Source organism: Hemicordylus capensis, chromosome 6, assembly GCF_027244095.1.
Source record: "Hemicordylus capensis ecotype Gifberg chromosome 6, rHemCap1.1.pri, whole genome shotgun sequence".
NCBI lineage: Eukaryota > Metazoa > Chordata > Lepidosauria > Squamata > Cordylidae > Hemicordylus > Hemicordylus capensis.
This window is the reverse complement of record NC_069662.1, coordinates 41,844,974-41,860,740: the sequence shown is the minus strand read 5'-3', so window position 1 is coordinate 41,860,740 and position 15,767 is coordinate 41,844,974. Positions and strand designations below refer to the sequence as shown.

The 15,767-nt window shown below is 44.1% G+C and overlaps 1 protein-coding gene across 7 annotated transcripts in view; it reads right to left on the bottom strand.

Annotated features, from left to right (window-relative positions):
- Positions 1 to 8,111: 8,111 nt before the first annotated feature.
- SP6 (Sp6 transcription factor) overlaps positions 8,112 to 15,767 on the bottom strand; it is a 123,858-nt gene continuing 116,202 nt past the window's right edge. For all 7 annotated transcript variants that reach the window (XM_053266568.1, XM_053266571.1, XM_053266567.1 and 4 more), the window contains one exon: positions 8,112 to 10,678. In XM_053266568.1, the coding sequence (XP_053122543.1) occupies positions 9,540 to 10,643 (1,104 nt within the window). In that variant the 5' untranslated portion in view covers positions 10,644 to 10,678 and the 3' untranslated portion in view covers positions 8,112 to 9,539. The remainder of the gene's footprint in view (positions 10,679 to 15,767) is intronic.

Genomic DNA, 15,767 nt, shown 5'->3' with positions numbered 1-15,767 from the left:
TTGTAACACTGCAGGTCCTTCCCCTTTATGAAAAATGTGGATATATTAATTATTGTGGGAATGATTTACTAAATAACACAAATATTCTGAAATTAATGACTGGGAGGGGGAGAGAGACAGCATTTCTATCCCAGTTTTCAAATTTAGAACTTGCAAGACCCAGGGATCCCTACAATGGAAATAATTTTAATTTAGGAATATGTGCAAGATACTTAATTGGTGTGAAATTTTAGTTTAGTTCTAGTAGCATCTACTGCTTCTAGGGAAGGACAACCCAATATTCCAGCAGGGCTGGCCCAAAATATTTTGACTCCTGAGGCAGAACACATAAAAATAGTATCACCTTCCCACTAATTTAGCAGACACAATCCATCAGATAATTATCCTGTGCAAGCATTATTGAAATGAATAGGGGGGTACTGAACCAGTCCGCAATAGAACTACTCTGCAACGAACTGGGCCGGTTCGACCAGTTCAATCACGGACCGGACTGGTCCACAATTGAACCGGCCCGTGGAGCAGTTCGCCAGTTCGAGCAGCTGTAGAGGGGAATCTGGTAAGGATTCCCCTTTGCTTCTGAAGTTAAAAAGCTTTTTGTAAAGGGCAGAGAGGCACCTTTAACAGTGAAATAGAAGGTGCTTACTGGCAAGCCGGTGGTGTACCCCCGCCCCATCCTTGCAGCAGCAGCAATATTTGGCCTCTGCGCAAGTGCTGAGGCCATTTACGGCATGGTCAGCAACTTGCTGAACACGCAAGTGGCCTCTGTGCATGGATAGAGGCCAGATATTGCAGCTGCAAGGATGGGGGGAGCACCGCAGGCCTGCCGGTAACCTCATGTACACTCACATATACACTCCCCTTTGCTGTCACCTACAGATGCTACAGCCATTCTTAATCACCTTAATAAATGAAGCCACAACCACCTGATTGCAAGGTTTAGTGTGCAGAAAGCAGGCTTGTTGTTTTCATGCACAAAAATCTACAGCTGGTAAAGACTCACTCTGTCTCCACTGACACAAGCAATTTGCAACCTATCTTTATTCCAAGCAACTGCCCGTATTGGGCAATCCTCTACAGAGGGAAGCAGTGCATCTTGGCCCTGCCTTGCTCTCTTCCCTGCATAGTCATTGGTCAGCCCCTCCTCTCCTCTTCATGAGGGACGCAAAGGGTGTTGCAACTACTCAAACCTGAAGCTGCTTCTAAGAAGTAATTCAACATACTTTTCCCAAAATGTATGTCATATGAGGAAGGCCCAACAGGTTAGGATGAATAAGTGGGTGGGAGAGAAGATGAAACGGCCATACTGCGCTCATATCTGCAGACTTCACAACCCTGTAAATTAGCTGAATTATGAGCAATACACATGATAGGGGTAAGGTATTCTCCCCACTCCCAGAAACTGCTGTTGCTCATTGCTCTACTCTCCTACTTTTGCATTATGTTTTTATTAAATGCCAGGCCCTAGGAATTTAATAATATAATCACCTCCCAATATTTTTCAGATGAAAATAGGGATGTGCTTGTAACAAACAATTCTCATACTGAGGATTACTGCCCAAGCCCTCCCCCTCAACTATTACACATTGCTAAGGATGGATTTTACCCACTATATACTGTGAACTGCACGGGGCCTTAGTGCTGTGCACTACATACCTGCAAACATGTCCCTATGGGGAAATAGGGACATGTTGGCAGGTATGGCACTAGAGACTCAAAGCATCAATCCACTCACTTGGAGATTTAATTCCTAGGGACTCTGGGGAGAAGATGAATCCTGAAGAATTACAACTTTGGAAACTCACATGCAAAGGAAAAGGGAAAGAAAAAAAAGCACAAGGCATCCCCCAAGAGGAAGAAAGAGGGATAGTGATCTACCAGGGACAGATTCCAAGATATAGAGACTGTCCCTGGGAAATAGGATCTATGATAAATAGTTGAAGCCTGATATATCAAGGGGTGGGTGTGGGTGGGTAGGTACAGGTAGCACAGTTGTGATGAAGGAAGAAGAGGATACTGTTTAAGAAGAAGAAAGTGTGACATCTAGCCCTTTAAAGTGTGACAACCAAATCCCTTCCTACTGAACAATGTAATCCACTTCCAGGTATTTCCTCTGCTAGTCCTGGTCTTACAGCTTTCCACAAGGAACAATCCCACCCTACTCCTTGGGAAGGAATTGCCCCCTAGGAATTTCCCAGACCTGTGCTGAATTCACAGGAGAAGCCAAAAAGATCCTGGGAACTGATTGTTCACTGAGAACAAAAGCTTCTTGGTGGCTCAGATGCATTGCGCCCCAGCGTTGGCAAAAGAGCTTTGGCAAAGGAGACTGAGCCTGTCTCCCTGGCCCAGTCAAGTTAAGGCCTGGGGTGGGGGAGAGGTCAGGGAGGAGTTAGTGGTTGCCATAGCTAGCACTCCAGAGAGTGAACCGCTTTGATATTTTTTAAAAGGCAATTTCTAGCCCTCATTAAAACAACATCCTTTAATTATAACTTAATGGCACAGCTTGATTCCCTAATGCTACATACTTCTACTGACACCCCGCCCCCCTGCCGCCCCATTCCCCCTGCCTCCTGGCCAAGTCAGATCAAGTCATTAAAAAAAAAAAACTGGGCTGGAAAAGGTCAGGGAGGAGTTCATGGTTGCCATAGCAACTGCTGCAGTACTATTGAATCTTGAGATTCATTTTTGTTTTAACTTCTAGCCCTCAATAACGTTTCCTTACATAAACCAATATCTTCTAGCTTATTATAATAATGCCACAGCCTTCTCTATATCTCTAGTACCACTCTACATTAGCGCTGATGGAGCGGGGAGAAAATGGGACCCTACAAACCAGTCCACTCCACTACCAAGGCACTAAGTCATATTGTCGCTTCTGAAATAACATATCCCTCAGCTTTATGCTCATGAGTAGAGCATCACTAAAGGTGCCCCATCAGATCTGGGACATTCTGATCCACCCAGCTGTGTGAAACACTATGAATAGTTGCTATGCATATCTTAAAAGAAAAAAAAGTAGCCAAACACAAAAAAGTACATAACTCTTGTTTGTGCAGTTTAGGACTCAAGCAATTTCCTAATGAGGCTCCCAATCCTTCTTGGTTAGAAATAAGCATTTGGATCTTCTCGGCAGTTTCTTTTTGCCCAAGAGCCATCACTGCCCATGGAAACCAGTGGGAGGAAAAGAACGTAAGGTCCAGTGACTGCCTACATAGGCAGTTGAGCCATACTCCACTGAGAAGCTACTCTTCTCTGTGCTGCTTTCTGAGCCAGTCAATTCACTACACTGCAAAATCAAGGATACCAAGGAGCTAGGAAGGTGTTCACAGCTACCATAGCAACTGCTAAATATGCTAAAATCTGAGACTGACAGCCCAATCTTAAACATTATTATTCACAAATAAGTCTAATTGATTTCAACAGGGCTTACGTCATAGTAAATGTGTGCATAGGATAAGACTGCAACCTGAATATGTTTTAAAACATTACCTCATGGTTGTGAAGAAAAACCTGAAAATGGTATAGGAAAAACTAGAGCTTAAAATCAGACAGGGTGAGATTTCAGCTCAGTCTTTGCTCCCTATCACAATGGATGACAGGGAGTCACACATCTCTATTCCTCTCCGCTGCACACCTCTAGTACCTCTCACATGAGCATACATGCTCATGTGCCTGGCTTAACATATGTGTATAAAATTCCACAGTTCAGCCCCATCAAAGTTTTGACATATTACATGTTCACATCTGTCTAATTTAAACATCTCAAGTACAGAATTGACTTGATGCTTTATGTAAACAATGTACTTTACATACTGTATACTCATAGCATATGGAGATTTTATTTGCAAGCATGGAAATCCAGGTCACTGCCCTAACCCATAAACCATACTCTAAATAATGTGTGTGTGTGTGTGTGGAATTGGTTGGTATATTTTCTAGAGGTCCAAGCTCTCCAATGTGGAGAAACCATCTGAGAGAGAAGAAAATATCAGAATTTTGTCCTTGATAAGAACTTATGAAATTCAGAAAGAATTTCCATTGGATACATTTCTCAGCATAGCTCAGTCCCTTCCTTCCATAAAGCACTGTTTTACATAAAGCACTATTATTATTTTACATAAAGCACTATTGTCAAATAGTGACGCGGAGAAAAAAGAAGTGCACTTTTGTAAGATGTTGGGCCCTGGATCTCAGTCCAGCACAGGGGCGTAACTACCATTAGGCAAGGGGAGGCAGTTGTCTTGGGGCCCCACTGCCTCGAGGGGCCCCCCAGAGGCACATCTCCCCACCCGCCCATGTTGCACCCCCTATGAATTATGTTGAGTCTCTTGGAGATCGGCAGGAGCAGAGAGTAAAAAAACTAGATTCAATGTGAACTAGATTTTCACCGTATTCATAATGGGGGTGTGAGTGCACTATATATTGTGACGTGTGTTTGTGTGTGTATATCAGCGAGGGGCCCATTTTAAAAATCTTCTCTCTGGGCCCCCTCCAACCTTGCTACGCCCCTGGGCCAGCATGCAAGAACAACTGAGGACTTCTCCAGCTGCTTCCTCACCTGCAAAACCCCAGAAAGTAAAAGCAGGAGTTGGAAGATAGAGAATCCTAGAACTAACAGGAATAGAGATAGTGGGCTCAGTTGCTGCTTAGGGAACAGAATTGTCTTCATTTGTGCCAGAGCTCTACCCTAGAATCTGTTTTCAGTATCAGGGCCAAATCCTGTAAGTAGTAAGAAAAGCATCTCTGAACATCTGCAGAGTTAATTTCCTCTCATCACAAAGTAACCACACCCTGACCTCACATATTTAGGACTGAGAAGCAAGGTTTGTGGGGCAGGCAGGATTAATTTTCTAAAAGTAAGTGCTGGGATTAGGAGGTGGGGTGTGTGAGAAGGATAATGGTACCAGATGTTTGTCTCTAAAGCCAGGAGGGATACTTTGGCTAGCCCTGGCTGTGCTATTATACCAAGGCAACAGCTGCACCTCAGTAATAAGTACGCTCATTACTGAGGGCTAGAAACTTGGTTAGGTTGTTCAGGAAAATTGAGGGCCTTGGGCAATCAGCACCACCGTGTCTCCACCTGTGAACAGAAACCTTTTAGAATCCAAGATTCCAGTCTGAAATAGATTACCCCTTCACCCTGCTTGTTTGGTATTTACTTCCCTCCCTTACATTCCTTGCTTTTAATTTCACTACACCAGCTAGCGGGGAAATCCAGTTTTTGTTATTATTTGCTGTAGGGCTTTACAGATGGTTGGGCTAGGGTGGGGAAGTAATTACAATAATTTTAATATAAGACCTAACCTATTTTATTTTTAATAGGGTTATGGGGTGGAGAGGGGAGAACAAGCAAGAAAACAACCTGTTTTCTTTGCAATCAACCCTTGGTTTAAAAATCAATCTGTCCCCACCCCTTAAAAACACTTTGGGGAGACTCTCGCCTGGGAAATTTTGAGGGAAATTTCCCAACACAAAGATGAAGGTTTTATATCAGAAATGTAATCTAAGCATCCAGTTAAAACCATACATATACGATAAAGTAACAGCTGGAGTGTAGAAAAGTGAGTCAGGATCATTGAAGTTCTGGTTTCACTTTCCAGTACCAAAATAAAAAGTGAGGCCAGGTTGCAGAGGAGACGGGTGTAACACACCCTTCTCTGCCCCACACTATTGGGCCATCTCATTGGAATCCTGGCTCGGCCTGCTTCGCTGGCTTCTGGGAACCGTTCCCACCTCCCCCTCGCCTGCGAGAGCTTCCCCTGAGGCGAAGAGAGTGGCGGGGCGAGAGAGGAGTGGGTGTGGGAAAGCAGCAGGTGTCTTCAGCATTTGGCAGTCACTCAATGGACACCATGTTGCATGAACTGCACCCGGCAGATTCAGCCACGAGCCAGCTTCCTCAAGGTTTTCCTCCAGGGAGATGGTTTCTCACCCCCACCCATGAAAGAAATGTTGGTCTACCAACATGTATTGGCTTCCAAGTTCCGACTCTTCTTTGGGGTAGGCAGGGGTTGAAATGCCACCCAATTGTAATAACTGGCACCATGCCTGCTTTTTGGAAGGCACTGGCTAGTAGTTTTGGCCAGATCCTGAAGATCAGTCTACATGTGTACATACACAGTAGTCTGGATCATTGTTGATTTCTAAAAACACTGGAAGGCCAGAACCTAAGAACAAATTTTGACCTGAAAACTTTGGGTGTTGTCCCATTTCCTGCTCTAAAAGCTCTTAAAGCCGATGGCTTCCTCAGGAGTTTTTATGCTAAACAGGAAGCAGAGAGAAAGAGGTGCTTCATTAAACAGCAGGAAGGGATGGCCTACCATTACTCATTTGCAGCACAGTTTGGACTAGCAAGCAGCCACTGCAAGCAGTCTCTGTGTGGACTGTGAATTTAAAATTACTGCCAAAGTGTGGTCCTACTAATCTCTAGAAAACATGACCTGGAAATCATTATGTGAATTCAATAAATAAATAAATAATCAGATCAGGGCTTAATTCTAGCCAGGAATTAGGTGTTGTTTTTTGTTTGTTTTAATTCCCTAAAAAGAATATTGTTCATTGCACCTTTTTCTCATTGCTGAGTATGCACTGCCTGCCTACAAATATTTAGGACTAGGAAGCAACAGATAATGTAAGTCAGGGCTTCTGCTTCAAACATATATCACACATTAACTCCCATATAATGAATTCTTTCTCTCCCCCCCGCCCCCCCCCCGGCACAAGTAGGCTAACAAGAGGATGCCTGAGCCTATGAAGAGTTTCTTTCCCTCATTAGAGAGTGAGCACAGCCTCAACACATACACACCTACTTCAACTACTTCTGCTTCTGTCCCCACCCTTAGCACCCTGAATTTGGGTATCTGTTGCCAGCTCCTGAAGGGAAGAGAAGGGTTCAGGAGAACTCAGTGTCAAGAAAGTGTTTTTTAGGCTATATTGTCTGCATAACATCCTCAGATTCAGTTTTATGGCTGGTGGCTGAAGCCAATCCAAGCTTGTAAAGCATAAATGCTGCAAAGGCCTTTGTTGCTATGCTAGGGGGCACAGTGAGTGTATTAAAAGGGAGAAGCCATTAGGTACTCCCCTCCCCTTTAAAAAAAATTGGAAGGATTGTTCCTTTGGGCTGAGTTATGTTTTTAACAAGCGTTTCCCAAGCAATTGTTGTTGAATATTCTTTTCCTCTCTCCTTTTCTGGCCTGGACATGTCTGGACACCTCCTTGCTATGAGGCTGCAAGAGATCCCACGCAATTTTACTCTAACATGCTTCCTCCAAACACCAACAGTAGAAGCAATATGCACGGCATATTGGATAAAAGGGCAGGACGAGGCACCAATAACATTATGGAAGACAGCACCACAGGCCAGGCTGAATGAGAGTGAAACCTTCATTGTGTAGAGGGCGGCAAGTTTGAACTTCCCAGGTGGGGTCATTAATGGGAAAGAAAAATGCTGAGACTGTGGGGTGTGGGAAGATGCTTTGAAAAGCCAAAACAAAATCAAAACAGGATGGGGGTGTGTGTGTGTAGACCAGAGTCTCAAGCAAGTTCTCCTAACTCAGACATGCCAGCAAAACTCAATCATCATATTCTGGTAATTAGAATTAGAAGATATTTATTTTATTTACACAGTCGGACAGCTGTTATTGACTGGTTTGTTTTATCCAGACATCGAGTCCTTCCCAAGGACCTGGGATGGCTGAATTTTATTGTCAATGTTGTTGTTGTTAATAATAATAATAATAATAATAATAATAATAATAATTTGGATTTAAAGGTCTTTTGGGGAGGATAATTTTAACAAGATAATTGTCTGGGTTGGCTTATATTTCAGGGGGCCCTCAGCAAACTACCTTCCATGGGCCCAATCCTACCTTGGCGGGCCTTGAGAGAATCCTTCCATCACCACCACACATACGCTATGGGCATAGAGGTGGTGCAGCGGAAACATCACTCTGTCACCACCACACAAAGGGTGCAGGCCCAGAGGTGGGCTCAATAATTTGCAGGGGGGTTCTGAAGGACCAGGGTCCTCCGTAGGTGACCTACCTATGCTGAGAATAGTTAACACAGCTGTCTCCTAATTCTGGTCAAAACGTCCCAAATTAGGGCTATCTGTCAAGTCCCCTTGCCAAATCTGTTTGAAATAAGATTTTGAAATGCTTTACAATTAAAACTCTGCAAATTCCAAATTAATGCAAAAGTTTATGTCAGTTCACATTGTTAATTAACAAGTTTGAGGCAGATGCTATGTGGGTGCTAAAGGGGACCAAGGATGTAGGGAAAGGAAGTTATTTCTTTATCTGTGGCACAAAACACATACCAGAATATCTTCCATATGGCACAAGGGAAACTACTGGCAGTGATGTGTATTCTGCATCCCATTCCCCAAATTTTGATCCTGTGAACAGAAAACCTACTGCAATCTAAATAAATGACACAAATATACATAGAGTGACTCACTGTACATCAAGTAGGCCTGATGTGGGTGATAATTTTTCAGCAGGAATTACAAACAGGATAATCATTTGCTCTCCTGTTGAAATCCAGTGAAGGTGAAACCCAGTTACACTACAAAATAGTATCTCTCATGTTCGTACAGAAAATTTATCTCTCATGTTTGTACAGAAAAGAAACTTATGATTGTAAAGTAGCAATTAGGAAATTAATGTAGGAGTATATTCATGATGAGAAAAGGAGAAGTTTCTTTTAATTGAATGGCATGGTTATGGTTTGTGTATGAGTACTGTGGTGATTTAGCTTTGATGATGCTGTCAAAATACAATACAGGAGGTTTTGGGTGCATCAGCCTGCCACACAAATTGGACTGCTGCAGAATAATTCCACAAAGGAGACAAAAAGGTACTTTTAAGGTCACTTGTGAAAACACCTGTAGTTAAAGACAAAGTTTAGCATCTCACTAGTATTGCCAACAGGGTGAGGTAGCACAGTAGAGGACACAAACCAACAATTCTGCCCTTGCTTTTTCCAAGAAAAGACACCCAACCAATGGAAATAAGGTGTGAGAGATGCCATGATAGCCGACTAAACTGCGGACCCAAGGGGTGGAGAATGAACAGAGGATGGTTAGATCTAAACCCATAAATCTCTACAAGCTTAAACTAAAGAATGAGGTCCTACCGTAACTATTAACACATTTGTGTGTTCTCTGTGTATAGTAGAGACAAGTAACCTATCATTCGAGACAGGTAAGGCCCAAAATGATTTATATCTGCCCATAAGGTTCCACTTATCCCAACCCACCTCAGCAACCATCCTTCAAAAGCATCCCTCCCTTACACCCCAAACACACACTCAATGTGAAGATCCACCCCAAAGCTGTTCAAGGGCTTGGCCCTTCCTAACATGTTCCAACATCGTCATCCTTTCCTCCTAGAGAATAAATAACCTCTCATTCCAAGGACAGAGAAATGTTCAGGCCTAGAGGGTGTGGTGACCCCAGAGCCTTGAGCAAGGAAGACAAGTCAGTAGAACAGGAGTGACCATTATGGACAGATGGGGAGGGAACTTCTTCAATGAAGAAGAAAGGCTCAATTGGATTGGGGAGCAGCACTTGAAGAGCTTCCATCAGGCTCCCGTTTGACTTTGGCAGGAGGCTCTGTCCCAGCTTTGCTCTCTCCGTCTGCTTCCTCCTTAGCACCTTCATGCGTCTTCATGTGCTTGCTAAGGTGGTCACTTCTCATAAAGACCCGGTTGCAAACAGGGCAGGTAAATTTCTTGGTTCCTGTGTGGGTTTGAAGGTGCCTCTGCAGCTCATCAGAGCGGGTGAAGCGCTTTCCACAGAACAGCCAGTTGCAGACAAAGGGACGGTCACCACTGTGCCACCTCAGGTGGGCCTTCAGATGGGATGTCTTGGCGTAGGCTTTGCCACAACCAGGGATATGACAGTTGTGGAGGTGCTTCTTCTTAGAGTTGTCAGGACACTGGCCCACCCTCTCGGCCTCTTGGCAATTGGGACACCTGCAGGCAGCCTGCCCAGAACTCCGGGTCACTGAACGCCTTGAACTCTTCGGCCTACCACTGCCATCCCCAGCCTGATCCAGAGAATGAGGCTCCTGAGTAGAATCCAGGGACTTGACTCCTTCCTGGCCCATGAGATGTGGTGCTGAAGGCAAGAGATGGTGAGGTGGACCGCAGAGTTGATGTTCCGAAGAGCCATAGCCAGCCAGAGCTGGCTGAAGTCCACCTGCATGGCCTGGTGGCTGAAGGCCACCCTGAAGATCCATCCAACTGGATCCAGCATGGAGATCCCACCATGGATTGATGCCACCTTCATCAGTAGCATTGCTAGGATGCGTAGGCCTGAACCAAGGTTCATAATGGTGAGCCATATCTGGTGCTGTCTGTAGAAGCTTAGAGTATGAGCCAGGGGCCAGTTGGCTTTCGCTGTCCAGGTCTAACCTTGAAGAGCCATGCAGTTCATATCCAGGGTTGGCTGAAAACTCCGTGTCTGGCCCACCTAAGGGCAGGTGCTGGAGTTCCGTGGGCTGCAGAGGGGATGGGAAATCTCCCCCGCTCTCAGGGCTGGTGTGCGGTTGGTAGGTTTGCAGAGGCTGCAGCTCTAGGTGGGTTGGGGAAGAACGGGGTGTCTCTGAGCACTGGTTGCCAAGAGAACCACAGACGGCTGTGAGCATTGCAGAACTCCCGAGGTGGGTGGGTTCTCAAACACCTGGACAGGGGAGGAGAGAATTGGTTGTGAGGTAGCAGCAATGCACATACAAAATCAACTCTTTCTCTTTTTAAGCCACTGTAGCAGAGGGGATCTGTATTCGAGCCCAAACCCCATTTCAGATATAGACTCAGTTTGGACAAAATGTCAAAAAAGGGGAAACCCCAAAATGGCTCAAACCAATATTTATTGGAAACTCCCCCAAGCCTCAGTGCATTTCAAGCTCTATGCTCTTTCTCAGGGGAGTATTTTTTTGACAAGAATTTTTAACCCTTTAAAAAATTACTCCCCTAAAGGACAACTTTGAGTTTAAAATGCATCTGGAGATTTGGGATATTCTGATAGATTGGTTGGCATCATTTAAGAGTTTCTCTATCCAATTTTCTCCCTGTAATTCTGTATGTATTGGTATAACCCTCTCACCGCCCTGAGCCATTTTTGGAAGGGCAATACAGAAATCAAATAAATAAATAGATAAATAATGTCTAGCAGCCATGGGCAAAGCATCCTTTTTGGCTTTAGTTCCTCATCTGCAAATGGGGAGTACCAGAGATCTAACTTGTGGACTTCTTATGGGAGCAAGTGCAACAGCAGTGATAAAGAACCATTGTAACACAGAAGCTAAAAGTGTAAGCTGGGAAGTCACTTGTTCAGATTTCACCTTGGCCTAGGATTGCCAACCCTCCAGGATTGACCTGGAGTCCCCAGCCATAGACATCAACCTCCAGGAGCATTTCCAGACAGGGCTTTTAGCTTGCTTCTTTTCTGGAATGGAGGGTGTACTTTCACATATCAGCCAGATTTACCCGGAAGTCCCTGCGAGCTATTGGGGAACACTTCACACATGATTCAGGTTTTTCATTGCATGTTAGAGCGTAGCCTGATTTATGTTCAGGGTTTAAAAAAATCCACTTTGGGGGTCCTTTTTTTTTGAGACAAATTCAAACTCACAGTAACTCCATGGAAAAGCCTGCTGTCTGTGAAAGCTCCAGGTGACTATTCAAAGCAATCCTGAAATTTTTAATAGCCAGATATGTTGAAAGATATTGTGACATTTACTGGAAAAGCTGTTGGGGGAAAGATCTCCAGTAACAGCTTTCTGTCAGAGTTGGCACCCTAGCCGTGGACTCATTTGGTGGTTTTAGATAAGCCAATCTAATAATAGTTGTGATTCTTTATACCAGTTTAATTTTCATGGCTTCCCCAAAAGACTAATGGGTTCTTTAGTTTGGTGAGGGTACTGAGAATTCTCTGCCCCCTCACAAAATAGCAGTGGCCAGGCAAGAAGGCATGGAATAAACAAGTTTGTGGAGTAAAAATCTGCCCTTGGAGGAAGATAAAGGAGGAACTCCAAATCCAAAGACCAACATGCCATCTGTGCTGGAAATATTCCTTTGACTGCATCCACCTTAGAATTGTGGGTTTTATCCCCTGATTTGCTGCTGTTTCACCCCTCCGCCCATGCTCTGTTTGAACATTAGAAGGTTGGCTTCCTATTAGTGACCCTCTAAAATATTTACAAATCCAAACCAGATAATTGTGGGATAATCTGAAGTCAGAATAACTGCTTGCAGTGCTGTGCCAGTGGAGAAATTGTGCTTAATGCACAAACATGGGTTATGTGTGGATCTCCAGCAGGGTAAGGAAAGGCATTCTACACGCTTTTGGAGGTTGCTAGATGTGATTTATTCCCCAACCACTATCTTTTATACACCCAGTAAGACATTCAGCTGTGGTAACCTCTTTCTGCATATGGACTGCACCAGGTTGTGTCCAGGGTGATGGAAAACTTGACTTGGATGTAACCTGGACAGTTGCATGCAATGGATGTTGAAGTTATGCACTGAACTGACAGATATTAAATACTGTTTTATTTTAATTATGGAATAACTAAGCATGTTTTCAAGCTGGCAGATGAACAGCCAGATGAAAAGGTTGCTTGGAGACTTCAATAGGACAGCAGGCCAGGCAGAGTAGCATCCATGCAGGATTTTATTTGCTCTGTGCTTGCAGTAAAGTACATTTGGCCAATGAACAGTACTGAGGGAGAAGAGAAAGCTGAATATATGTGGCTCTGGCCTAATGCTGCTGACTGGACAATAACAGCCAGCAGGATTTTTACACAACAGCTTCTGAACTTATTTTAGAACAGTAGGAACAATATTCCTGCACAATAGAATGTAGTATTGCAAGCCCATTCTTAACATGCTAATCATTCCTCATAGGGGCCAGTCCATTGGCAGTTCCTGCCTTATCCTGTTACCTATTACATATAATTTCCCAGTTGACTTTTAAAAACGTGAATGATGCTGGGTCCTAGGAGAGGGTGGGTATAGAACAGGGAACCTGCCATGGATTACGGATGTAATCATTACTGATTACAGGGTAGTCCCAAATGCTCTTTTAGCAGGTAACCATAGACACCTACAACCCCAAGTCTGTGTTTTGGCTTGTGTCCAGATCCCATGTTAGCTGCTGAGCCAGCAATGGCCAAACTTTCAATAAAAAGGTCTCCTTTCCTTTAAGATTTTTGTAGGTGCTTAATATTTAAAGTAAGGACTCCCAGAGGGATAGTCAGGTTAAGGTGTTGCAACAAAACCAGCTGAGTCTTGCGGCAACTTAGACTAACACATTTATTGTGGCACACAAGCTTTCCTGGACTAGAACCCAAATGCATCTGACAATGCATCAGATCATCAGCATAAGATAAGCATCAGCTCTAGTCCATGGAAGCTTATGTCATGATAAATGTGTTAGTTTACAAAAGTGTCAAAATACTCTTTGTAGTTTTTAATGTTGAAAGGATGCTCATTTTTGGCCCAGCAGAGGAGATGTTTGGGAAGGCTTGTATTTGTGCCAAATGACACACTACGTATTTTAGTCCATTTCACAAATTACAGCACCATCCTGGAATTGCTGGCAAATGTACAGGGAGTTGCCAGGGATTCTTGGCTCTCTGACAATATGTTTGCAAACACGTTTGTTGCATTCATAATTAATGTCATTTTTACATGTACACCAAACAACAACACCAAGTGTATGAAGCAACTGTTAGGAGCCATCAAATCCTAACTGAAAGTAAAATTTCCCCTTAACATTCCTGGGTATTATATTTTTGTATCAATAATGCTTTGATAGCAATCTTTAGTTCCTTAACAGAACAATGGTTCCAGAATCCTTTTGTCTGGGTGCCATGATGCTGAAAACAAGTTCAAATTAGGAATATATGTGTAGTGTAGACATTTCAGGTTATCCTTTTTTTAAAAATGGCACCATGGTAGAGGTTGCTGTGATGAGGGAAAGAGACTTAAACATAGCTCATTCTCTTTTTTCTTCAAAAGCCTCTCTAAGAGACAGACCCTCTAATCGTTGGCTTCTACGAGGCAGATAACAGTAATTATATAATCTGATCTTCAGCCCACTTAGCTGGGATGGCAAAACTCTTGCCTCATTCCAGTGGCAGGAAAGCTGTGTATTTAGAGTATAAAATGCTTAAATTCTCTCTCTCTCTCTCTCTCTCTCTCTCTCTCTCTCTCTCTCTCACACACACACACACACACACACACACACACACACACACACACACACCTGGTAAGCCAGAAATAAAAATTAAGAGGCATGTTAAGAGTCTTATCGAGTCTAATTGTGTCTACAGGCCATCGTGGTTCCCACAAGGCTAACAGTGAAACATCTACAGACATTTCAAGCTATCGTTTTATTTATGGCTGTTTATTATTGTTCGGAAATGGATATTGTTTCTGCACAAACCTTGCCATCCTTGGCTCCCTTAATAAATGTTGGTATATTAATTTGTGAAAATTCCCAGTTCTTTCAGAGACACTCTACCCATGTCTCTCATGGAAATCTGTAGTTTTCCATAAAGCTAGCTAACAAAAGAGGCACCTTTTAAAAGTGGTTTGTTTGTTTAACCTGTTTGTTTAAACCTGTTTGTTTGTTTTATTAAATTTACTAGTATTTTTAAGCCTGTTAAAATAACGGGCGCTAGTAGGCCGGTCCTGCCGCCGCCGTTTCTCTCCCTTCCGGGTCGGGTCCAGTCCCGTTGCCGCTGTCTCCTCCTTTCCGGCGGCTGGGCCGGACCCGCCACCACCGCCTCTCCCTTTCCTGCGGCTGGGCCGGTCCCGCCACTGCCACAGTTCCCCTCCCCGCGGCCAGTCCGATCCCGCCACTGCCTTTCCCTTTCCTGCGGTCGGGCCGGACCCGCCGCCACCGTTTCTCCCCTCCCCGCAGCCGGGCCGGACCCGCCGCTGCTGCCTCGGCTTTCCCCATGGCAGGGCCGGTCCCGCCGCCGCCGCCTCTGCCCTCCCCGCAGCCTGGCCGGTCCCGCGGGCGCCGCCTCCAGCCTCCCCGCGGCCGGGCGACCAACCGGCCAACATGGCCGCCTGGTGCCTGCGGTCGTGTCTCCCTCGGCGTGTTCTGGGCATGCACTCTGCGCATGCCCAGATCAGCCGAGGGAGACACGGATGCAGACACCAGAGACACGGGCGCACACGCAAGGGCTTTATTATATAGGATACACCGCCTAGTATAAAAATCTCTAGGTGGTGTACCAAATCAAAACATAAAACAGATCAAACAAACAAACAAATAAATAAAACATAACACATTTAAAATTCATAAAAAGATAAAATCATAATAGATAAAAACACATTAATAACACATTAAATTTTTAAAAAATTAGCAGGGGAAGATCAACTGTTCCTATCCATCCCCATCATAGCATCCCTCCAGTGGCTGTTGCTGGTGTCTATCTAATGTTTCTTTTTTAGATTGTGATGGGGAGCAATATATTTATTTATATCTATGTAAAGCACTTTATTACTTTTTTTCAAAAGCAGAATATAAATATTCATCATATTTGTATTTGTATAGTGCATTGTTTCTTATTTACCAATTGTTCTTAGAATTGCCAAAAGTGAAGTTTTCTCTATTCTCTGCCTGCTAAATATTTGCCTGGCATCCAGCAGTTAAAAGCAAAGGAGCCCTGCCAGAAAATGAAGGGGCTGTGCAGTAGCTGAAGAGCTGAGTTTGGACATAGGAGACCCAAGTTCAAATCCCTATGCAACCTGTC